Source organism: Dreissena polymorpha, chromosome 1 (assembly GCF_020536995.1).
Source record: "Dreissena polymorpha isolate Duluth1 chromosome 1, UMN_Dpol_1.0, whole genome shotgun sequence".
Taxonomy (NCBI): domain Eukaryota; kingdom Metazoa; phylum Mollusca; class Bivalvia; order Myida; family Dreissenidae; genus Dreissena; species Dreissena polymorpha.
In genome coordinates, this window is record NC_068355.1 from 90250649 (window position 1) to 90278188 (window position 27540).

Below are 27540 nucleotides of genomic sequence, written 5' to 3' on the forward strand. Positions count from 1 at the left end.
GTTTATATGTTCATACACGGAGTTGGTATTTATTGGTGCAGCGTATCGTTTTTTTCTGTGGACAGGGATTATTTTACGTTGGATTTTTGTATCATGGATTGGTTAGTATTTTATATAAGTATTAAACTCATGATTCATTTTCAATTACATTGTATCAAATGAGTATACAGAAATTGTTTCATAGAGCAAATAAATGCATTAAGATTTATTTTGACGTCTTTTTTAATTAGAAACTTATGAAACAGTGCGGAAACTAAAATAAATGAATACATTTTTTATTTGTTTTGACATATTAGTTGGACATATTTAAGTTATTGTTAGCATTATTTAGCTTTATTATACAATTGTATTAACCAATTCTATTATCCATTACTTTCGATATATTACTTTATTTACCATTTTAATATCGATATTAATTTCCACGATACAGTATTAACATGTGCGATACGATAACGTTCCATCACACCAAACTCCGCCCACCATTTTTGATTGGCTAATAACTTTACAGCGTTGACAGTTTGACAACATTAACTGGCGCTTGACACTCGCTATGCGTTAGAGACCTTGATTAAACGCACGCGAGACTATTACCATATTGCACTTGAGCTCCGCCTACCTAGTGTTATTCTATTGGCTTACGAGTACCTGACAGCCAACCAGGATATAGTCAATTAGCATGAGGTACGGTGAAAACAAATACGCTAATCACATGCTGTGCTGGTATTGAACGTCGTATAACACAACTTTTATCTAGTCTTAAAAGAGAGAACAAGCGTTCATTTCTTGTGTTTCTTTTGATAATCGGTGTTGTTAGCTAAGTGATACAAAATATTTTCCGAAATTTACGCATTTAGGTGCAATGTTTTTATACGTTAAAGAAATATTTGAATCAGTGTGTGAGTGATTTAAATATTTGTAAATCGAATAGCGTGTAAGTAAAACGTTTTAACTTCCACTTCACGTGATACATATAACTGGACGTATATAGTGTTACAGTGACTGATATACTTTCGTGTTCAGACAGACAAAAATCTCTCACATTGGATCACTGAGACTTACGATATTCATGCATTTGACTACAAATGATTTTTCCGGGATCTAATTCGCCTGACTCAAGCCCCATGGCTTACAACCCGTTTCTGCTTCACAGGCCAGGGGACTATAGTGGCATGAACTCCCTTCTGGCAGCTCAGGCAAACTACCTTCCTGGCCTCGCCGCAAGTTTCCAGCATCCGGGACTCGCAAGTTCGCTCCTCCCCAAGTTGCAACAGAGCATGGGGCGCGGATTCACGCCGGCGGATCTGCTCGGGTATCAGCATCTGCGGCCGCTGCGCTCCCTAGAACCTCCTGAAGCTGAAGTTCAGGACGACCCAAAGGTGGAGCTGGAAGGAAAGGAATTGTGGGAACAGTTCAATAATCTGGGTACTGAAATGGTCATCACTAAGTCTGGAAGGTAAATATAGCATGTAGTGAATTAGTTTTATAGATTTCATTTTGTGCCATCTAAAACATAAAAATTTATCTGACAAATATTCCCCAAACTTTTTTGCAATGTTATTTAAATGTGTTGATTTTTATCTAAATCATCAAATATATGAAACATTAACTTTAAACAATGTTTAATACATGTTGGAGAAAATAAAAAGAACTAATGTATTTATTTTATTCTAATATTATAAATAGTTCAGTATCAATTTTAAATTGGCGTTGTTTTTTAGGGATATGACATACAATTTCAAAATAGATAAAATGTTTTGACATATAATGTTTTTCATATTTTTATATAAAAACAGGTGAAAATATTATTGTATTAAATTCAATGATAACAGTTACTAAAGATAAAATCGATTAAAGCCACTAATTATTAATGTTTGATTAAATCATACATATTAAAATACTAAAAACATTCGCAAAATGTATATTCTCATGTATTGTTGTCTTATGATTATATAATATATTTTAGAAAATTAATCTTAATAAAACTGCATGTATTTATAAAAACACCCGTAGACATCTACTTTGAAAAAAAACGCACAATTTAATACGCCTTTAACTATGTCAAATGAATTTAAAACAAAGGAATCGCTATCTTTCTATTTCTTTAAATTTAAGTCTGGCCTAATAATCATTATTTATGAATTATCTTCATACTCGCAATAGGTAAATATCTTTTTACACCTTGATAAAATCTAAATGCATTTTAAATCGTCCTTGATGTTAATTCAACACTAAATGAGTGTTTTTGAAGAGATATATCTGCATGTAACCGTTTGCGTTGGTAGATAACGTAAAACTTTTCCGTAATGTACATAAATACACTGTAAATATCCAAATGCATGTGAAGTAAAAATAATTCTTATATTGATAATAATAATAATAATAATAATAATAATAATAATAATGATGATGATGATGATGATGATAATTACGACGATAATAACAATAATAATAATGATAACAATAATTATAATAATAAAAATAATAAAATTAATAAAAATTATAATAATAAAAATCAGAACAACAATTGCAATAAAAATTAATGCGCAACCGAATATTCTTTCATTATTTAAATAGATTGGCGTACAAAGTACAATATATTTATCTGGAAACATTATTTTAATATATTTTCCACCACAGATATAAATAATAACAAAGATAATGGTCAAGTTTAGGCTGAAATAAAATTCAGGTAGTTGTCCGACGTCAATGCCCTGATCATCATATCGGGGTTTACTAGGATTATCTCCAAGACTTTTACCTCAGAATCGCGCTTTGAATTTCTGTATTAAGCGCGGCTCCCGTCAAGAAAAATGCAACAAGTTTTAGGCGACAGAACATCCATGTTCACACCTTTCCCAACTATATTTCCCTGTAAATGTTTATAAAGATTTAATCTATTGAGCCATCAAAATATACATATCTAAATTAAACCCACATTGCGGGTATCTGTTAAGCGCTTTCTTACTCGCCGGAAAGTCTCGGAACCGCGGCACGTCAAAGCTGTTTAGCGCCGCGATATCGCTCGAGATCTTGTAACGTCTCTCCCGTGCATTACAACCAATTTAAAATCACTAAAATCGTGCTGTTTTTCTCTATAATTCTCAGCTTTTTGAAAGAATTGCCGAATTAACAACTCTTGTATAATGCTTGTTTGAGGGTAAAATAGTGAACTCTACCGATAGATGGAGCCACGGAGGCTTCTGAGCCAGTTGTACCTACAGCACACCTTGTCTGTCTGTGTATGCACTTGTGCCAGAGATATTTCATCGAGCCTTTTTACAAGTATATGAAATATTGAAATCAGCGACGAAAATAACTGGAAATTGCTCGTAACAATATGAAGCCTTGTTAGCAAATAAGTGCGCATGCAGTATGAATACTGAATAGGGAACATAAAATAAACAATCGTTATTCTTGAGATTCCTTAAACATGTGATATGACGAATGAGATATTCGGCAATTTGACAACAAATATGAAACAAACTGAAAATAAATAAGACATATATATATTTATTCATGTAAATGATTTGTTGCTATTACTGTCGGTATAATGGTAATCAAATGCGGCTAAAATACGCATCTAAATAATTGTAATGATTAGAACCACAAGTAAACCCCTGATTCACGAAGATGTTTTTGTTCCTGAGTTGGACACATCTTGGTGCAATTATTGCCAATCACTTATTTTCTATTCGCGGCATTTGTGTCTTGAAAACAAGCATTAGGCATTAACGATCTCTCAACAATAAGTATAACACCATAACACCGGAATCATTCCAAATCTACAAAATACCACCGACCACTGCCAATTGTTCGGTAATTTCGTGTTATCAAGACTCGTTTAGATCAATCAGATAAATCAACTTTTTCTCCGTCCCACGGCCCTTATTTTTCTTCGGCATATCCCTCAATGATCGTGCTACAGATTGCGGGCTCGTCGAAACATCAAAAGCGGACCTGTATAATATCCCAGCATCGTTGATTGAAAGAAGAAAGATCACTTCAGCTCACATATGGGGCTTGTTTCTGTAAATAATAATAATAATAATAATTGTAACAAGATAAGTTTGCACCCAATAAGACTGCATATCGAAATAAAATATAAATAACACGACATGTTAGAAGACAGTATGCAATTCTCTTCTCAATTCACGAAAGGGAGATTTTAAAAACCTCTACACTATCAATTATTTAAATATTTTGTTTAAATAATATTTTATGCTCTTATATTTTAATCAACATAAAAATATTATGTATTAAGAAGATTTATCCAATTGTTCTATGAAAGTGTATTTAAATAATGTTGGCGCAACTTTTTTTATAACAAATATAAAAAATATGTTCGCGTATTAATGTTCACACTTGCGAACAGTCACAACACAATATTATAACATTACTATAAATCGTATTGTAAATATTTACATCAGACTTGTTCATAGTTTGACACCACGGAATTTCATTCAAAGAATTTTTTTCTAAATTTATTTGGCGTTTTTTTATCGCATTATTTCCGTCTGAGAAGCGGAAAATTTACATTATCGTATTTATAATTCATGAAAGACCGGGTAGCTTAGACAGAAAAGCGATCTTACACAAACAGTTAATACCATATTATCAACACTAATTTGCGTCTTACCAAAACATCGTCATTTTTTACACTACGTTAGACACCAGGCGACAGCGTACAGATAGTTGGCGAAATTTTCGCCGGGTATGAAAGAAAAAGTGACATTGTTTTTGTTAGCAATTAGGGATAAGAATTAAAACCGGCTTATTTCTGCTGCCGTAGACGAGAGTATATATACTGTCGCGACGGATTTGGTCGGCTCGTAAACGAATCAAAGGCACTGATTGTGTTGGAATGTTTCTCTAGCAAAGGTCATTGGTTCGAGCTCTAATGCGCTACAAATAATTTAAGGAACGATATATTTTTCATGGATATAATCCTATTCGCATTCTTTTTATTAGTTTACCATATAGATTTTGGATGCAATAGTTACCCCAAACATTAAAAACATTTTCATGCTAATTTTACTAGGACAACACCATTCAATAATATATTTTTTTTGGAATTATCAAATATTGCTGGATGAAATTTGATTATATGAATGCATTTTATTAATATATATATCAGGAAAATATACAATAAATTGAATACAAATCTAACTAAATATTATAATTTGAAAGATGTATTTATAATAATATGGTAAACGAGAAGGGAGTTTTATTTGTTTTTATTTTCAACTATAATTATTTTATTATTTCTTAATGTGGATGTTATTCCCAACATAGAATTACAAAAAATTACGTCAGAGTTTTATAGCTCGTTGTCAAGCATCTTCGAATTAACATCATAATAATCCGTAGTCTGTTAAGTGGATAGGAAGGTATATTTTGCCGTCGACAAGATGCAAATTGCATCGCAAGATCTGCCAAATTGCATTCAAACGGTGATTAAACCCCATCTCAAGTCAGTCTAACAGCGCTAAACTCCTTGGAGATGCTTGGCAATTAATTAGCATTCATTATGTATGCAAATATATATCAATATAACACGCTGGTAATAGAGCTACGAGTAACGATCCATTGTAAAAATTGCGCATTTAATTGTTGGTGGCATTTTTATTTGTGTTTGGTAATGGAATACATCAGGCGACGCACTGTAAGGGAAAACTGCAAAATTCAACGTTCTAGCAAAAAACTCAGAACTCTGTTGTTAGTAGATATATATTACTTTATTAGAATACATATAATATAATTGAATAATTGGCTAGTATCAACATTATACCTTTCGAAATTAAACCGATTATTTTACAATAATTGTATTGCTTGTTCGATTTTTTTTATAAAATAATTTTGCTTTTAAGTTCAACATAATATATTTGGTTGTAGATATTGCAACATCTGTTTTTTTACTCGTTAATAGTTCGTAGGCATTGAACGTGGTTTCGTTATCAGGAAAAGGGCATTTGGAATCATTGGGATGCGTTTATCCCGGGTTCCTAGTCACTAATACTACTATCATGTCGGATGAGCAACTGATCTGTGATAGACCGTAGTCAATTAACTGAATCCCGGCCCCTAATTCGACCCCTAGTTCTGCCCCAGCCCTTATCTGTGACAGGAATTAGCGGTCGAGTCGGGTGACACGGATACTGTTAATGCTCTGTACACACACATTACTGGCTTTCACCATGGACCAAGTGATTCAAACATACTTAAAGTTAACTTATCGCTCGGTGAGATTTTCGACTAATTCGATTGGGAGTTAGTAAAATTAAATCACATTAAATCTGATTTAATGTAACCAAGAAGACAACGATAGTTGAGAGTTTGTATACACGATTTAATTCGCTCCGGTTTGAGTACATCTTTCGGATTAAAACAAATTAAGTTGACACGTTAAGTCGACGGATCAAATCGTTATGCTTCGAAGATAATATTTAATTTGACGAAATTTAAAAGTAAATAATTTACCAAAGTTTCGACGATAATATTTAATTTAACGAACATTTGCCAGTTAATAGCAGTTCGCCAAAGTATCAGTTTTATATATAGTTTTTAAGAGTTAACACATTTATCATATCAAAGTTTTCTACAGTTTTCGTGTGAAAAATTCAAGAGTAGACGAAATCCCGTATCTTTGAATACGTCAATCATTTCAAAGTTCAAAGACAAGAAAAATGGCAAATGTACACATTCGGATTAGTAAGCAGATCTTCCGGGGACTACTTATTCAAACGGCGTAAGAAATCGTCTGCTAAAACAAAGACGTCTTCAAAAGGGAGACAAGTTTTTAACTGCTCCAGTGTCACTTATTAATTATTACAAGTGGTTTCAAAGACGGCGTTGTTGATTTAGAAATTGTATAGGAGCCACAAGTTTGTTGGTTTCGAATCTGCAGACGACCTGTCAACAGTTAGTAATGGAGCGCATTTGCGAAAAGCGAAACCCTACTTTACATAAAGCAGACGACAATATATTTGTATTAAATAAAAACATATATATGTTAAAAACAAAATTTCCTGACACTTAAGTGAGTCAATAAATCACGTTTCTCGTATTCTAATGGTATTTTATTGTAAGTTAACGGGAGAATCCGGTATAACATCTAAGAGCCACGCCAAAAAATGAAGTACGGAGGTGAAACAAATAAAATGAGATATTATGTGTGTATCATGAAAACAACTATTTTGTCATACAGCGTGTGTATTCACGACGCCATCTTTGTAAAATGCTATTAATCACTCCACCCCCTGTCACGTGACATGTGTACGCTCACACCAGAGCTGACAACATTTTAAATGAAGATTATTAATTAAATAACCACTTCTTACTTTTATTGTTGAAACTGTCCTCGCCAACTGGCGTCTACGGATCGGGAGGATAATACATTTTACATTTTTATACTGAATTGGGACACTTTAGAACCATGCCGCCACACATGATAAAAACTATCTTTTATTTATTATTTTAGTTAGAATATCTAACAACCAACTATTCTAAAAAAAACAACATACAACTGATTACAGATTTGATTCACAAAATTACCACTTAATGTGGTACCACTTAATTACCAAATAAAATACAGAGGTAACATTTTTTTTTTTATTAATACTTAATTATCTCTCACATTTTGCCTTTTTTTTCCCCATAGACGGATGTTCCCGCCCTACAAAGTGCGAGTCACCGGTCTAGACAAACGCGCAAAGTACATTCTTCTCATGGACACCGTATCCGTGGACGATTGTCGCTATAAGTTCCATAACTCCCGCTGGATGGTCGCCGGAAAGGCCGACCCGGAAATGCCAAAGCGGATGTACATCCATCCCGACTCGCCGAGCACCGGAGAGCAATGGATGCAGAAGGTGGTCTCCTTCCACAAACTCAAGCTGACCAACAACATCTCCGACAAACACGGCTTCGTAAGTGTCAGTATCAAACCTTCAGACCACCGGAGGCTCTAAGATGATTTTTCATGGGAATTTGTGGGTCTCCTTTAGTTGACACGTACTCATAGGAGCCGCGTTCTGTGAAAACTAGATTAAGGGAATTTAACCCTTTGCATGCTGGGAAATTTGTCGTCTGCTAAAATGTTGTCTGCTGAATTTCTAAAATTAGCATTTTCTTAGATTTAAAAAAAAAATATTTCAGAATAGCAAACAGTTTGGATCCTGATGAGACGCCACGTTCTGTGGCGTCTCATCTGGATCCAAACTGTTTACAAAGGCCTTCAAAATTCGGTTCCAGCACTGGAAGGGTTAAGCCAAAGTGTTCACAGAACGAAGCTCTTATTTGGCATGTCGTATGTTTTCTGAATGGCCTTGTGCTTACCTCCAAAAAAGCCTCTAACACGTTGATGAATCATTTCTTAGTGTACGTTGGGACAACATTTTAGAGATGTCGTTCTAGTACAAAATTTAATGACTCTTTTCAAAACGTCTAAAAAGAGTCTTCAGTAACGAAATGCTATAAAGATAGCAATAAAGTTTTATGACTTTTTGAATTGCACCAATAGAGGGTGGGGAAAACATTCTTGCCCCTCGAAAATTATATCAACGTTAACTTATTTCCGTACGAACACTTTAGGGCCTCCTGTTATAGAGCAATTTGTTATTTTACCTGAAATTAACAAGCGAAGTACTTCCAAGTACCAATTTATAACTATCTTCAGTTTTTGCTGCAATAATATATCTGGTTTAATTGATATAATTTTCAGTCCAGACCAGCTAAAATATCGGTTTAGACTTGATATTTTTTACACCGTGTCAGTTGTTTTGCGACCTCTTAGTTGTAAGCGCCGTGAGGCGCTCGACTTGAGTAATGGCGCCATTTTCAACAACAACGACCCTCTAAGGTTCGGGACAATATCGTAAACGCGTCAAAATAATATCTACAGTTTATCATTGATTTGAAATGAGAGAAGTGGAAATACAAAAAAGTCAAGGGCGAAATCTGCAGAATTTACATTTGCTCGTCACTTGAAAAATAATTTCACTAATTGCTTCCAAAGACACATTGTCTGTGGTATATAGGAAATGCATTTTCGGCTAAGTAGCTGAGAGGATCGCGAAGTTGAAACAGACTCGGAGCGCGACACACTTGAGCCAAGTGCCCGGATCGAAGCGAACATTGAGTACTATTACCACAGGAATGGCTTTTTTGTAATTTGGCGTAAACGAAAATAAGCAAACGTCGTGTTTCACTTGTCGCCATATTCATGTAATATAACGTTAACAGATTTTTTCAAAGACTACATCTGTGAATAATTTGTAATATTGTAATCGAATGTATTTCAAACAAACCTATCTACTTCAATCACTCTTCAGATTAATTCACATCTTGAGAATTTGCTCGCCAACAGTAATGATTTTTTTATTGTTTCATCTTGAAAAAAGAGACACTTAGAAAACTACCTACACAAAACAGAAATCTGATATATAAAAAATCACTTTGAAAAACGTTGTCAATGCGAATAATAATTTGCTTGAAACTCTAATTAAAACAGACGCACGCTTTCGAGATATATTTCAAATTCAACAAGTGACTATTGTTTCCCCTTGCCCCACCCACTTGTTCTGATGTAAGATGATGCTGTTTTGTGTTGTCGGCCCCTAAAAGGGTCCACATACTACTGCAGCAGCTGCGGAACCCGGATATCAGCCAGATAATGTGTAATTATCGTTCACATTGTTGTAATATTGAAAGAAGAACATGTATTACATTGATCAAATTTCGCTTCGACATCTGCTCACCGTAAAAGAGACACGCTTCACGACAAATTATCTTACAATGGGAAAACAAGTAGGGCACACTAATTTTCATGATTTATAAACTCTCGCGAGGTCGGCGCGAGATAACGAGAAATGGTGTATGTTACATCACATTCCCTTTGCGAAGGACAGTCACAAAGGTGTTAGATTTCGTGCCTCCGCGGAGGTTCGAGCCCGCAGCGCCGAACAGCTCATTCTAGATGCAAGGCAACCATTTGTCAAACTTATTTTTTGTCAGCATACTTTTTTTGAATAACAAGAACAGAGACTTAATATCTAAGAAGATGTAATCTTTACCTATAGCAAACGTCTTTGATATGTAGAATGTACTTAGTAAAAAACGTTAATTTTACGTACTGCCAATGTTATCGTTGTATTATTTTGTAGTATTATACCAACTATTTATTTTTCTTAGAGCTTACACAAATAAGTCACAGTCTTAGAGAATCATATTTCTTAATTAAGCGAAAATAAAAGGAATCTGATGAGGCAGAAAAGATTTAGATCAACCGTTTTTTATGAAGAAGACCAGTTGACTTTCACCAATTCACAAACAAAAACACAGGTCGTATAGAATTTCATTTACTTCATCTGCTAACAAACAAGATCTGTAATGAACCATTATTTGTGACAAAACAAATGTTCTTTTTTGTCTTTCTGTCCAGTGACGCGAATGGAAATATCTACTAAAGTACAACGAAAAGTTCACATTTCCAATAATCTAGAATTTTAATATTTCTTTATTATGTACGCCACAGTGCATTTTGAAAATTCCCCAATTACGACAAATATCGGGTTACAAGGAATACTTTTGCAGTTTTTTACAATGAACAAAAGCCGCCGGTTTTTGCAAAAATAAGTACATAGATAATGGGAAAATTGAACCCAAAAAGGTAGATAAGATCATAAAAGGTGAATTTGATAATACAGAACGTGTGAAATCACAATGGGGCTGTCATACTTTGAATGACTGTTTTGAATTAAAACTATTTTCTGCTCGTAAACTTTCCACGGTGGCTCGACCCGAATCAAGTGATTGACGATTTTGAGGGGAAATGGACAACTAACATGCAAAAATAACGCAGTAGTTGGGTAAACTGAACTTTTGATAACTCAATAGAAAAAAGTACGCGAAGAATAAAAAACACTGTAGAATGAATAAATAAATTTAATAAACTGAAAAAAATAGAAAAAAAATCTGAAGGAAACATTTAAACATATTATCTCCGATTCGAAAAAGCATTTTCATATCTGTTGTATTTATTTCAATAGTAAAAAGGATGATTTGTTTAAAATTATGTGGTTTTAATTAAAAGATATATTACTATTTTCTCTTTTAACTCTTTTTGTTGTCAACCCGTGGTCATCCTATAATTACATCCTCGATGCAAACTAACCATTTTCTGCAATTGTTGTCTCAAGTTGTTGTTACATTACTGAATTATATAAACCAACTTGAACTGAAATGAACCCAGCCTTGATGCCGATTTTTAGCGTGTTTTTGTGTTAAGTCAAATCATACATCCATTGTTGACGGTTAAAGGTGACAAATGTCTTTAACATTCAGTAATTTGTAACGGATATTGCAAAACCGATTTATTTAGATCAAAATATGTATAGTCTCAGTACAGTTTCTTTGATTCGATTAAACATTTCGCATGTCTTTCAATTAACGGGAAACCTTTACCACGGAAATTGTTAAGATAACATTAAATCTAGGCAGGGGAGAAGTTATAAAGACCGATTTTGTCGTTATATAATGCGTATTTAATTACTTCGGCGGCATAATTAATCCGTTTAAGTGATAATTTCTTCATAACCCTGAGATTATACGCGGGAATATCGATGTTAAAGTGAAACATACTGCGCCGGGTAAGAATTTAGTCTATGTTTTCAGCACAAACCAGTCTTCAAAGAAGACTCGCGTCTTCAATCGCGCCGCGATCTCCAAAAAAATAATAGTAAAACTCTCCTTAAAATAAACCCTGATTAGATGGAATTATTTAGTATATTATCTCGAAATATTATTACGATAAGTTTCATTACAATGTTCTTTCTTATGAAATACAAGACAAATATTTGAAAATAACTTTTTAATAATATATTTATAATTTCTTTCAATATAATTGCTATTTTTAATACATGGCAACACAAGAAACCTTCACGCCGGCATTTATCAACTATTTTATGAATATGCAAAGTACGCTATCTTCCATATTGATGACAAAACATTGCGGTTGTGATCTTAAAATACAAGCTAGCACATATTAGGGGGTGTCATTTATGTTTTATTTCATTGTTAAAGTGGCATTTATATAACTGAACATCGTTACTTTTGTTACTTCCAAGACGTTTTAAGGGCTCGACTTTCAGTAGAATGGGTATCCGCCAAAACCCGTAAAACAAACTTGTTTGGTCGTAAAAGTCATGTTTCTTTACATACTAATGTTGACGATTTACACCGCTGACCAGTGGTCAAATTGTGGTCGGCTCTTTTTGGGCGGATTATGACCGTTTGATGAATTGTCAAGAGCTAATTTTTTAACGTGGCCTGTCGTTGGGACGCCAAATCGACGTAAACGCAAGTAATTTCAACGCGCGTTAGACATTAGTTTGCACTATCAGCGCAAAAAAACATGACCAGTGTAGACAAATATTCATACAAATCGCCGTGTTTATATAAAGTTACATATTAGATAGTAATTTGTAATGATTTTATATAGATATTTATTAATTTTTTACGTTACAAATTACCATGTTTCAATTTTCATGGTATTTTAATTTGTCAACGTCAAAATATAAACGATTGGCTTCCGATAAAACTGTGTTGCGCAAATAAACAACATATAATTTTTTTAATACGTGAATTTAAGAAATTTAATTTTATTAAAAAATTTAAACTTTGATAATTATATTTCCCGGTTATTATTGAAAATTGTGTCGTAACATAATAAACGATGTATGTTTTAATCGAACTGAGGGCCAATGAAAATGACATATAAGAAATAAATATTCCAATAAAGAAGTATAATATTATTAAACGTCAAAAGCGTAACAGTGTGTACTATGTACATTAAACATAAATATTTGCAGAGTTAATTTACCATGAATATTATCTGGCCTTTTGACAGTTAAAGATGGAAAAGTCCTTACACATTTTTGCGTAATATTTTAATCAAACATCTTGGTGAAGAATATCCTCGTTTACATAAAAGAAGAGATTTCAAAACAAACATATTCGCGTTGGATTAAGACAAATTAGCTCCATAAGTACTTGAGGAGACATATTTACTCGCTGAATGAATTTTGTTGTCATAAGGAAGAACTCATTTACATTTGAGCCGCCTCATGCGAAAATGGTTCTTATGGAGCTTCACCCGCCGCATATTGCCGAAGACAGATTTTCACACGACGCGACGCAGTTGAATTAGCCCATTTATGCCTAGTGGACTCTCCCATCCTCTTAAATTGGTTCAATTTATTTCCAAAATTAGGGATGTCTAATATATTTATTTCTATATTTAGAATATTTCTTACAGAAATTCCTTTAAGCAAACAGCGCAGACTCAGATGAGACGCCTCATAATGCGGCGTCTCTTCTGGGTCTACGCCGTTTGCCAAGGCATCTTTCTAGACGCTAGGCATAAATGGGTTAATACATACTTTTTTCTCTACTGACGTTTACTGTTCAAAACAAAATTAACTGTACAATTTCTTTCTAGACCTATGCTGGAAGTATTGAAATGCGCACGTAACACTGCAAGAACACTTCTTTACATATTTTGAGAATAAATAATATTAATGTCATTACATGTATTTCAAAACTGCTTTATTTTAAAGCGGCTGCGTATTTCATAAGACTTATTAACGCATGCGTATTCTTTAAATTACAACACATACGAATACAAAGGAAAGAAAGAACACTGACGCGCTCGTGTATTTCTATATTTTTAAATGTAAGGCGACTTCGATAAATGTTGTCACGTTGAATGTGAAAATCTGTAGATACATAAAAACGGCGGCAATAAACAGAATGCTTTAACCCCCGTCAGACCGTTCATAAACGTAGAACCATCTTGCAAGAAGTGATGAAATATTAATACCATCTAATCTAAACGCGTGTTTATAGATCTCGTTCTGTACTAAATCATGCACAATTTGAGAGAATTCTCTCTCCGATTCCTCTGCAGGCTACGCTGCCGTTCGTGAAGCGTTTCGAATGGCAAGCTGTCTATCGTAAAATGTTCGTCCCCGGGGTGGATGCTATTAGATTTTAGCGCTATTAAATTCATATCGTTCGGCCGCCGAACACAACCGTATGAGGTCATGAATTTCGTAACCAGCAGTACTATTCGCATCTGTGACATATAGAATCACATTCTTCACACATATGATTTGGATTTTATGGTCACACATCAACATGTTATTTTTTTTATTTAAAAAAAAATGTATCAAGTCATGCACAAAAAAGACATTCGCTCTGATCTCCACTTAGACCTCGTTTTTGGCCAATCGCATTGTTATTGATAAGCAGTGTGAAAAGTAACATAACAAATAGATGTGTTACCAATATATGTTTTAGTGCTCCAGCTAGGATTTCAAAAGGACTGAACACTAACTTGTTAACAGCACTCGGCGGGGCGGTCATATTTTCCCTGTGGCAGATTTTCGACAAAAAATTGAAATACGTTGATTTTTTATAATTAATTTAAAAAACTGTGAAAATTTTAATAATTTATTCAAACTTCAAATACAGTGTCCAGTATAATATTGTGATCATACAAAGAAAGGGCATGGTGAGGTCCAAGGGTGTAAGGTGGCATTGTTCTTCGCCCTTCCGGTTAGATTTACCTTGAGCACTGTCAGATTGTGTTAACAACATAATTCAACGAAGCTTTATGCACGGTCTAAGGCGGTTCAAGTAACGGTGTAAGGCCGAGCTGATCGAATCAAGTCAGTAACGAGGTCGGCTCGGACAGGGTCGCCAGCTGCAAGTATGACTGCTGGTCCGAGAGAAATAACCAAGTTATCGCTATTCAAATAAAAAAAGACATTGCAGACGAATGAATAGCTGATTTCCGCAGAGCCTTTTTGTTTCATTTGCGTTGGCGCTTTCGATTGGACGGGTTCGCCGTTATGACAAAAACCAAACAATCTGCGTCACTTGGACGCTTGTTTGTAATAGATCTCCCACATCATATAAAGGATGACACGGATCATGCGTTGAAAAGTACTAGATGCTTGAAGCTCTGTTAAACCGTATCAGATTCACTGAAACGTTTTAGCATATATATAGAGCCCAATAGGAAAGAACAAAGGACTTAATGTTATGTGAACAATTGTATGCGCAAGGGGAAAATTCCAACGCTTTCTTTCATCGAAAGTTGCATATCAAATCTCGGAATCAGCAACAATTTCTCGGAAAACTTTCAAACGTCAGAAAAATTACGTCATATAGTCCGTATTAAGTACATTGAAATGGAAGTCTTGAGACAGACGATCTGTAAGGTTATTGCGCAATTTGATTGCAAATTATGACTAAAGGGAGTCAATTTTATCGCTTGAACTTTGTGCAGAATGCATTTTCCAGCCATTGACATAACCAAATTGGTTGACAAATAAATCAAGAACAGATATTAAATTCAAAGCATGAAAAGACCGTGTAGCAATAAATTCGATTTCGTGGCTTTCATTTTAGAATTTTATTTGCGATATCATCAAAATTTGCCCGAAAGTTCTGGAGACTGTTGAAAATGGTCTTTTATTGTCTTAAATTACGATGCAGATATGGTCTGACTGATTACTCAGTAGTGGCTTCATCAGATCACGGCACTTGCACAGGCGCGTTTTAATGGCGCCTAAAAAGAGGCTTATTTGATTTAGTTCCTATGCGAACTAATAATTTATTTTGCTTGCAATAAATCAACTTGACGGTTATTTTTTATTTGCGAAACGATATGTTTTATAACGTGTTTTTTGTTGTTATATATTAAGAAGCTTTTGCATAATTTTATACCTTGTACGTGTCAGCTATATATGATTTTTTTATTGTTTTCCTTTATACTTTCTACCAACGTCATTTTCACAATCCTTCTCACTATGATTGCAGACGATTCTCAATTCGATGCACAAGTACCAGCCCCGCTTCCACCTGGTCCGGGCAAATGACATCCTCAAGCTGCCATACAGTGCCTTCCGCACGTACGTGTTTAAGGAGACGCAGTTCATCGCAGTCACAGCCTACCAAAACGAGAAGGTACGTCACGTGAACAACTCCAGCATACTGTTGTTGTTTTGTTGTTGTTCCATGTTCAACTGCGAAAGTAGATTTGTGTGTAGTCTTGCGGCCTCACGACCGGTCAACACGGTGTTATACTTTTATTTAGAAAACAATATTTGTTGAATTTTGTTTTCGAATAATTATAATTGTGTTTGGTAAACTTATTCGAATTTGTATGCACAATCAACACATTTTCCTAGTTTTTTATGTGTTTTTATTGATTTCAAAATGATTGTTAGATTTATCTATTTTTTGTTTGTTTTCGTTATTGTTTTGTTTTTCTTTAAATATGCTATGCGCATTTGTTCAAAGTCTGTACAGAGCGATTTTAATGATTCAATGTATCTTTGCTTTGATTTAGTGTAGTGTGACCCAAGATATCGGTGTAAGGTAGTCTGCTTTATTTCACTCTCAGATAGATGAGGTTTTAACATCATAAAAGTCTGAATTATGTCTCCATTCCATTTAAGCAACCGTAGCTTTACTGTCTGCTATCGTTCCCGCCCGGACGCATTCTGACTTCACCATCATTATAACCCATTAAAACACACTACGAATTAGACTTCAAAGAACTATTTACACAGTAAAGTAAACTGTGAGTGCGGAGTGATTTGTGACTGTCCAGAGAGTCGTGTGGCGCCTGTCAATGCCGCAAGAAATAGCGCCAATTGCCTCTGTCCATAGCAACGCTGTCATTGGCCAATTTTGCCGTTACGCGGCGCTGCGCTCCCGGCTGGGCGAAATGTCGTCACTTTCCCTGAAAACCAATATTGGTTCTGCCAGACATATGGAAGCCGTGTCAGGTTTCCAAATCGATCCGTCTTGTTCCTGAAGCATGAATCGCAGTGTTTCTATGAAATCACGTGGCTCAGCAATGGTTGTCATCAAGCGACCATGCGCAGTGTAACGATACATATAATTACGCCCCTCATACAGGATTGTGTACATTTATTCACTATCATAAACCCTAGCCGAGGACCTGTAATAATTTGATACAAAGGCTTGTAAACTGTGTTTGCATCTGTAAATCTATCTTCTTTCAGATCACTCAATTGAAGATTGATCATAACCCGTTTGCGAAGGGCTTCAGAGATACCGGAAGCGGAAGGAGGGAGAAAAAGTAAGGCTCTTGTACATTAGACGCCATAGTGCCCACATTATTTATTTATCAATATGGTACTGTTTTCATTCAGCAACAATTTCACTAATGGGTCTGGTTAATTTGATATATGCCACGTTTTCCCTGATTCGTGTTTGCTGTATCTTGCACACTTCACTCTACTGAAATCGACTCGGTCCATTATTCCGAACGGCCAAAATACCTAATTTGCTTTTCGTGATGCTTTAAATACCAAGTTAACTTAATTTTTGGGTGCCCCAACCACCGGTCGCGTGTTTTATTGTCACGCGTCTGTTTTCCACAAAAGAATATAAAAGCTGATTAGGGCACGATGAGCAAATTATTGCAATTTAGAGTGTAATTTAGCATAGAGGAGTGCGCGAATTGTCTCGGTCCGTAACCGTTTTGGCCCGGTTTTGAAGAATACAGTTATCTGATTATTGTGTTTGGGGAAACTTGAAAGTTGATTGGAAATATTTTGAAAGCGCCTAATTTGATGGGGGGAAACGTTAATAAACAGTTCGCGGAACGCTAACTATGCATTAAACTCATCTCGAAAACATGATATTGAGGGGTATTTAAAGATTCTAGGCAGACTAAATTGCGTAGTTAACAGAGCAATTTGAAACCCTTAGCAATTCTTCGACAGTTATTTTGTCAGTAAAATTGATTGAAGTTGTTTCTTGACTGAGTTAATCTAAAAATTTATTTAAAGGGTTGTGTTAAGGGCGTAGTGCATGAAACACGCTACAGAGACGTGCGGGCGTATAATGATAACATTTTATTGCATAAATGATTTGTATAACTCGAACATGTTTATTTTTTCACATATATCATTGTTCCGTCATGCATCGTAATGTTTTTGGTGGAGAAGACGGCTTATCGTTAAGTGAATATTTAATTGGGAAAACTGCGCTCAATGCATGTGAAGTCCGCTAGGGCTAACGGGGTTAATTCTTTCGCTTAAGTGGTTTAACGCTAAAGCGATTTTCTTTAAAAAAAAACAAAACAGAAAGTGTCGTCCGTTATAAGCATGCGCGGACAGCACAGGCTTATACGGGATGCAATATATACACATGCATTGTACATCGTATAAAGAATTATCGGTCGATACTCCTGGCAAATGCTGAAGATGCGTGTGCTTTGTGAACCCTTGTTGACATTTTTGTATTACCAACATAATTCGTACATGGCAGGCTTACTTACTAAAAGTGAGGGATCATAAATAATAAGATTATCATCATAGAAAGTGAGAGCAGACGGTCCGATGTCACACTTCATAAAAGTTCTTTAAACAATCTCGTGACGCCTCGCTTTTGAAATTACAAGCAACCCCGCAGACAGTCTGTGTTTGAACAGGGTAGAAGAGCGGTTCGTGTTTTCGCCCCAACGCGTAGTCCAGTAGTAAAGTATTTGAATTTTAAAGGGGTGAAAAAGATGTCCATATTTACTTAGATATAAGTGTTTATCGCAACACTTTGTGTTCTCGTGTACCGTACAGGATCTCGCATCGTCACGAGCTGCTTTGTAGCAGACTTCATCGGAGGCGTTCCTTAACTTTTCCGACAAAACTATTGTAAATGTTAACAAAATAAACGAGTAACAATAACAAACATTCAAATATATTTCAAAATAATAAAAATTGTAAAATTACTTTAAAATCATTTTAGTCATTGATTTATGATTTAATCATTCAATCATTATGTTTTAAAGATTTAAATAATAAATCAATATAAATCAAGATGTTATTTTTTTATTTTGCAGACGACTTCTCATGCATGGGCAGCACACAACCGGAAGTGGGTCTCACTGTGAGCAGACGAGCACTAGTCACGACAGCGAGGCTCACAGTGACGATGAGGATAATGAGATCTGCGTCGTTGAAACAGACGACAAACCGTGTCATCCGGACGATTCATACGCACACATCACTTCCGGTAATTAGGAACTGTTTTGTGTTTTTAATAATGATGATAATAATAATAAGAATAATAATAATAATAATAATAATAATAATAATAAATAAATAAAAATAGCAATAATAATAATAATAATAATATTATTATTATTATTATTATTATTATTATCATTATTATGTAAATCATGAAGAAAGCAATTATTGAAAAATTTCAAAATCAGAATTCAATATTAGCAAATGAAAAATCAATGGTAGTTCGAGTACATAATTTTTTAAAGGAAATTACTTATAAAGGTTAATCATCATGTTTACTTTTAATTTTCTGTTACACGTAAAACACACGTATCAACACTGGAAATAAGCACATGGTTCCATCACAGGCAAAATATATGTAAGCAACACATTAACATCGTGATGAATGATACATATTTGTTATCAATGTTTATATATAAACGCAGCGCGTCTGAAGTGTTATAACGAGAGCGCCGATGGCGCTGAAAGCATAGTTGCAAGATACAGGGAAGATGCTGCTGAAGTAAATGTTTAGGTCAAAATATACTAAATAGTTTCCTTATATGTTTCGATGTAAAAGCGACAACTTTGAGCGAAAATAAATACAACATTTTGCACAAAGAGACCCCCATAACCATACCTTTTCTTGACGGGCATTCTTAGCTGAATCGATTTAAGCAATAAAAAAGATTTGTCATGTTCAAACCAAAAACAAATTCGACTCAAATCAAAATCGACTGTTTTTGCGCCTTTTTCGGCCGTTTTCTAGTGGATTGTAACCTTTTGCAGTGCCATTTTTTACTTTAATCTCCAACTTTATCCTATTTCAGGGATTAAGTAGTGAACACCTATGCTTCCCCTATCAATATCTCCAAACGATAAAACCAGAACAAAGTGTACAACATGCCTTCGAGGAAAATATGATGATTTGTTTAGAAAGTACAGCCCTTCATGACTCGATTATTTAGTATATTGTAGCCTTAACGATTGCTGACATCACGAGTCGCCCCCCTTGTTAACAAAATGCTCTATTTTTAGAAACGGGAATTCCAAATAGTGACGAATGTGAATGGTTACAAAATGACATAACTATGAAAATAAATACGTAGAATTACATTATTTCACGCATACCATTATGCAACCATCCGTTTTCTTTTCCGACTTGATACATTTACAGCTTTCCATTTAATATTTTACAGACACAGCACTCGTCCAGAATTCACGCGAATCCATTAAATCCGATGCCACATTTAAACCGTTAACTCTACTCGTAACGTAAATTTCTGGCTCAAAGTAAAACATTTTAACTTCAATTAACACATCTCTTACTTTTAAACTCTACTTCATCAAATCCATAGAAAGGCACGTCAGAATCCATGTCATAAATCAGAAAACATTCATCGTACTCCGCCATTTTTTACACATTTTCAAAGAATAAAAGTGCTTTATGCCCCACTTCCTGCTGAGAATATGTTTTAATTTCTATTTATAATTAACCGATGAAATGTTCCATATACTTTAACCAGGGCCTTATTAATTCAGTTATGTAAACATTTGACCTCTCACAGAACAGTAAACGAAGGAAATAGAAATTGGGATCCCATATAGATCTAAATTAGGTGTGAGGTCACTATCAACAAGAACAGAATTGTTTTACGAACTAAATTTGTTCTAGGTTATAAGAAGATTTTTTGACATAAAACGGTCTTAGAAAAATTCACTAAAAACGGTGTCAGTAATATTCTTGGAAGAAAACGTTAGAAAAACGTTTCCCCCCAAAAAATTGTAAGAATTACCATATGCTAAATTAAATAGATATTTCGTCTGATTTTTGATCAGGTAAGGCTTCAGAAAGGTTAACCGACCGATGTGGATTTTCAAAATGTGGTATATACCTTAAGCATAGGTGCAAGCACCTATGCTAAAAATGAAAAGTCGGCCCACTTCAATGCTCGAGCTAAGACTGGCGTCTCTAATCGCATTAGAAAAAACACACAGTTGTTATACACAGTAAAGCAGTCAAGGCCCTGCTAAATAGTCATTCGCTGAGAAATATATCACTAATAACAGCAGATGATTATCTAACATGCTTTACCAGTATTTTACTTTAGGGATGTTTTGGTTGTTATTGTTGTTGATTATGATGATTAGGAGGAGGAGGAAGAGATTCATTATTTACACAATTACACTCCTTCTCCTCCTTATCATCATCATCATCATCATCATCATCATCATCATCATCATCATCATCATCATCATCATCATCATCATCGTCATCTTCATCATGACTATCATTATCATCATCGTCATCGTCAAAATCAACTATTCAGAGGTCACACTCATAAAGAAATTAATAAAAGGATAAATAAATAAATGGATTAAGAAATAAATGGATAAATAAATAGATAGATAGATAGATAGATAGATAGATAGATAGATAGATAGATAGATAGATAGATAGATAGATAGATAGATAGATAGATAGATAGATAGATAGATAGATAGATAGATAGATAGATAGATAGATAGATAGATAGATAGATAGATAGATAGATAAATAAATAAATAAATAAATAAATAAATAAATAAATAAATAAATATATACATAAATAAATAAATAAGTCGTTACGGACTCGTGTAACGACTTTAGACCACCCAAGTTGTAGAGGCTGTTAAAACCTATTTATCGTATAAACGCCCAGAGCGCGATCTATCTTAAGGCGATAACTTTCACATTTTACATTGCAAATTTTCCGGTCTTACGCCTTTATGACCCGTCCCACCGATAAATCAAGCCCTCCCAAAATTATTCTTCCGGTCCATCATTAAGTTTATTTATTTTTTGCCAAACTCAATTAACTAATCACTTAATTTTTGTATATGTATTGTTTACTGACTTTTGGAAGTTGTTATACTCCTATTTACTCTTATGATATATTTTACATTGTATAATTAGATCAATAAGATATTTACATTGTGAATGCCTTATAGACCTGCATAATATTTGGGTAAAGTTTTTGGACAGCCGAACGAAACTATCACACGCGTAATGAACATCTTAGCCTCGTTTCAGGAAAACTGGGCTTAAACGCATGCGCGGACGACACAGGCTAATCACTTATGTAACTTTCGAACATTCATTATGCGGAGTTTTCACAGAACGAGGCTCATTTTAATTGCACGCAAGCAAGCGACATTTATTTACATTATTTGCGTTTAAAAACCGAACGAAAAAAACGTCATAACATACAAGCAATTACTACGACACTCCAAAGTTGATAACTTGCAAATTGTCGGGTCTATTATACACGCTGTTCAGCATGGATTTCGCCTAAAGCAAGATTTTCACTTAGAGGTGAGAACGAGAACTTAATATTTGATAGCTATTTCCAAAAAACAGTGGGTGGTATTAACCCAGAAGCGCGATTACGAATGAAGATTTCTCTGATAAATTTTCGGATATAAATTCGCAGAGACGCAGACGAACAAATTATAAACCAGCGTCAGTCGTCTGACCAGGCCTTGTTATCACCTTTTCGGTGAAAATGATATGAAATGACACGAGATAGATATTTTCCGATGAACACATTCCTCATAATAGAGGTAAAAGTATTACACTCGAAATTTAACACGAAAAGCTTCGCTGTACTTTTATGCCTCGTATGTTTTATGTCAAAATTGTAAACCGCGAAAGTGTTGTGTTCTTTTATCGTGATAACAAATTAACACTTACACATGTTTGCCGAAATTACGATTCGCAGCGTCGTTAAATTAAGACGGCAATCAACAACTGCACAAACTGCACGAATATCTGAGAAATATTAAAACTCATCACATACAGCGAGAATACAGCGGGCACATATTCGGCGCTACATCCAGACGGTTATTAGATATGACTTTGATGCATTCTTCAACTCGCGCTACAGGCTATTAGTCTATACGTTTCACATATACGTCAACTTCCGGTTGTCACGTGACCATGACGGTTCGCGATTTCCGGCGATATCAGCTCTCAAAAATCGCGCCTGTCCGTTCGGATTACTCGGAATAAACAAATACTCGCCTTCCGACATTCCAGAACATTGTGGTTTCCAGTAAGCAAGAACAAGGAACATAAATCAGTATTAACGTTTACAAACTTTCTTGAATTCCTTTCCGCACAAAAAGTGACGTAGCTGAATTTATTAGATATAAGTTGAGTTGATACACTTCTTATGTATTCATGCATGAGGATTGTCGATTCAAGAGGTATTAATGTTGTAATGTTTTTTTTATGTGTATTGAAGTGCTCAGCTATTTATGTTTTATTGATGATTTTTTGATCGGTCTCTTCCAGCGTGTTAAAAGGCCATAAAAGCCTCATTGTCAATTAGTATTCATTAATGTGTATATCAAGATGCAATGAAATCAGACGGTTTAGCTACCCTAAGACATTTGACAAATATGGACTGCAATTCGGTTCCAAGCATCGCTCCCGTTCGTTTACGTACGACTTAATCGATAAATGCGTCAAACTCGAGACTTAAATCAGAAATCCTGCGAAAGTAGCACATATCTTGTTAATATACATACCCCAAACATCCCCTTCCCAATCGGGCTATCATTTACAGACCTGTGCGAATGGAGTCAGCTTTCAATCAAGGGGCGATAAAATGAATTAAAATTGGATAAAATTGATAAAATTAACACCGAATTCCTTGGTATAGACTACATAACATCAGCTTTTATCTTCGCCCCTTACAAATAGCTGTCAACCTCTGGTTTATCGGAACTGGTCAAATAGTATTATAATACACACGGCTTTAGCCGGCGACTTTTTGATACAATTGTCCACTTCCTACAATGTCTAGTGTATGATGAACACACAATATGGGAACATTCGGGCATACATTTGCGGCTAGGACGGCGAAAGAAAACGTATCTAGTTTTAGAATACTTACCGAGTCCAGGCGTCAATCGTCTATGAAATGTGTGTACTTATTCGCGTAACTTTAGTGATAATCTTCTAAATTAATCTTTAGAAAAATGGCCTTTGTGTAAAATTCTTATGGGAGCTTTTAGCTGAACATAGCCGCAGTGCTAATCTTGCATATTTATTTCAATAAAAGTTTGATTAACCAAACATAATAAGGTTTGAAAATTGACGGTCAAACACACTCATTTTCCAAATTATAGAAATAGCGTGAGATTTCGCGGAGCAATATCGGGTTAATATGCAATTTTGTTATAAGTGACACCGTGTTAAAATGATTTGTGGCGCTCTATACCATTATCCAAAATTTCAATGCCCGAAAATTTGCGCACAATAAAAGTTTCGCTCTCTGTTCCGATGGCTAAAACTTAACGATTTTTTGTCACTGTTAAAAGCATTAAAAGGGCATAAAAGTTATATATGTGTCAAGCAAATAAAATGCGTAAGAACATTTATTGCTTGCCTGTTTTACACAAATGTTTTAAACGCACTAAACCAATTATGCCCGTGGTTTTTATTATTCTTATCGATAACATTCCCATAAAAACACTTTTAATTTTGCACATAATTATTTAAACCTGTTAAAGAAAACTAATTTTGTTCAAAATAATTTATTGATAAAAACACGTCAACGAGTTTCCAAGCAAGTGAAATGCATTTCGGTAAAGCGATAATTCTGAAACGGTCTTTCCATTTTATTAAACCAGTCTACAATTTTCAAAACCAGTCAGGCGTGCGTCGCCATGTTGCGACCATATTGTATCAAGCATTCGACACACTAACTTGACTAAGCTTTCAATTAAATGGGCGTTTTATTATGATGATTTTCGACGTTCCATTCAATTTGCTTTTATTCGTTTCACTCGAACCGAATATTATGTGGCGGTCTGTCGAAACGCACTTTACACTGAAATGGACCATGTAATTATCGATTCACTGAACGATGATGAGGGTTTTGTTGAGAAAGATGTCCTACTGAGTCTGCCAGTTTTCCGATGACATTATAATGTTGATCTTTATTGTGAACAGTCATTAACATTGCCAAGATTAAATGTTGATGGGGCTGTAATTGCCTTACGCTTGTAGGCGAGGGCGTAAGGCCACGGAATACAGCATGTTAATACCTTTTACATTGTCGTCAATGGGAGTTAAAACGAGGTGCTTGTTTGTATTTTCAGGACCTTCACCGACCGATTTGACGAGCGCGCGAATCGATCATCGGTTAGACACCACTAAATCAAGCACCAGCCACGAGGAATCTGACTCAGAATCCGAGCAGCGGCACGACAGCTCCATGGAAAGGCGACAGGAACCACCGTTTGTGTCCCCAGTCAAATCAACTTTTCCAAGGAAAATCTGTGAAAGTGACTTTGTGAGTAGCTTTGACCGAAATAAGTCTCCTGAAATTCACAGTCACACCAGCGATCCCATAGTCCAACCGACAACTTCTAGTCCAATAGAAAACCGTGCAGCCAGTGTGCGGCACGTGGTACACGATTCGGAGTCACGTGGAAGAAGCCCCTACAACTCGGATAACGAGGGAAGTTATCACAGTAAAGACATGTCCGATAAAAACGACACGGACAATGAGAAATCGTCATCTTCAGATCGACACGAGTCAAGCAGACTACACATGAAAGAGCATACAAGTCCTCCAAACGTAACGGTGGTGCAGCCGTCCGTGACGCACCCAATGTTTTCCTACTTCTACCCACACGGGTACCCGAGTACAACGTCTTCATTGCCCTACCACATGTTGCTAAATCAGGGGAGCTCTACGCTGGCTGCCCACGGCCTCTACCTCCCTTCGTCGCATGGGGAGCTCAGTCACCTTTCCCCCACCCACGGTCTGTCAGCCTTCGGACAGCTCCACATGTCCGGGCATCCGCTCTACCCGAACCTTTCACCGACGTTTTCAACCAATTCCTCATCCGGGTCGCTCGGGCCGCTGTTTGCTTCACGATCTGGAAGTCGGTACTCACCTTACACGTTCCCCATGACGAAAACAACAATGGCTACGCATTCGTCACCGATGATGTCTTCAAATTACAGCATCGGGTCCCGATCTCCTCCTTCACCACCAAATGGTATCAACTTGAGCCGACATTCTCCAGTTCGCAGTAGAAGTCCACCAAGTACTACATCGAGTAACCCAAACAGCGAACTAAAAAGTATAGAGCGCATGCTCAGTGGGCTGGACCGGAAACGGGACGTTGGTCCGGATTCAACCGGTGCAATATTTGAAAAGTGACTTCTGATGTGTTCTAGATGAATGATAACTTACCTTTATACCGTATGTGACGTCCAAAGTCAGCAAAATGGTTGAATGTGATCCATAGCGGAGCCAAGAACTCAGTGCGTAGTTTGCTGCAAAGGGAGAGCACTCTAAATGTCTCAATACCAAAGGAAAATTTCTGTGAGCATTATTGTATTTACATTGATGACATGACATTGTCGCATTCTTTCAGACGTTTGTGTTGTTATTTATTTGACGGTGTTTAATTTCAAATAACTAGTTACACTTTTTGCATATGATATATTTAAGAGTTATATATTATACAGAGGGCTATGTGCAAGAGGTTTGTGTGATTTCTATATTTAGACATACGTCATATATACATATTCGTTACTGAATATAGAGCTGGGGTCATACAAATCAACAGTCAGGGAAGTGCGGATAACCACCCGTATAAATGTTTGACGTCATGTGTGTAAAAAATTACTGTGATCAACACAGGGTGCGTTAGGCCGGGTGCTGTAGTTAGAAACAGGGTTGTTGCTGAGGTAACTTTCTTCACCTCGCAATCATGGTCCGTAGTCGCCAATATGATGTGTACTTATATTGTATTACAACGTGTATGCGTTTGATGTGCGATCGATTGATATAATACTGTCTTATTTCAGATGATTAAAAGAGAAATTTTAGTGTTTGATTCAGCTATCAAATGATGCTTTGTTCGTAAAGAACGACACAGAAAACCCAAATGGCAGATTTAACTGTTAATGGCTGTTCATTGTTTATTCTTAATAATATTATTATTATTGATGTATTCTTGTTTTATTTGTCAAGCTGTGCTATTTAAGTTGATGAATACATGATGTAAATATCTGCTCTTGGATACTAATTGGAATTAAATGTTTACCAAAGTATTTATATTTTCTTCGTCTAGTTATTAAATTAAAACGTCAATCGTTAAAGCAGCAACGGAGAAATCACTGCACAACGGTGGTAAATTCAGAGCCTTATAATTGGTTCCGTAAAAGATGTAATTAACCCATTCATGCCTAGTGGACTCTCCCATCCTTCTAAATTGGATCAAAATAAGGCATGTCTAGTATATTTATTTCTATATTTAGACATTTTTTCTTACATAAATTCCTTTAAGCAAACAGCGCAGACCCTGATGAGACGCCGCATCATCTCATCTGGGTCTACGCTGTTAGCCAAGGCCTTTTTTCTAGACG

General features: G+C 35.5%; 1 protein-coding gene across 3 annotated transcripts; it reads left to right on the plus strand.

Moving 5' to 3' along the window:
- On the plus strand, window positions 1-27225 carry LOC127840109 (T-box transcription factor TBX2-B-like). Of its 3 annotated transcripts, none has more exons than XM_052368574.1 (7): window positions 1-101; window positions 1151-1453; window positions 7658-7925; window positions 15883-16029; window positions 17097-17173; window positions 18938-19110; window positions 25254-27225. In XM_052368574.1, exons 1-7 carry the CDS (start codon window positions 7-9, stop codon window positions 26324-26326), a joined length of 2136 nt encoding a protein of 711 aa, XP_052224534.1. In that variant the 5' UTR covers window positions 1-6; the 3' UTR covers window positions 26327-27225. The 3 variants fall into 3 exon arrangements, with proteins under 3 accessions (XP_052224534.1, XP_052224523.1, XP_052224538.1); XM_052368563.1 differs by having other exon boundaries at window positions 3-101; window positions 7658-7931; XM_052368578.1 differs by lacking the exon at window positions 1-101 and having other exon boundaries at window positions 686-1453; window positions 7658-7931.
- The last annotated feature ends 315 nt before the right edge of the window (window positions 27226-27540 follow it).

Bases quoted from the DNA above. Each gene is read 5' to 3' on its own strand.
- LOC127840109 (XM_052368563.1), top strand. From the start codon at position 7: ATGTTCATACACGGAGTTGGTATTTATTGGTGCAGCGTATCGTTTTTT. The intron at 1,454-7,657 runs GTAAATATAGCA...TTTTCCCCATAG, and splicing joins GTCATCACTAAGTCTGGAAG to ACGGATGTTCCCGCCCTACA. The intron at 7,932-15,882 runs GTCAGTATCAAA...CTATGATTGCAG, and splicing joins ACAAACACGGCTTCGTAAGT to ACGATTCTCAATTCGATGCA.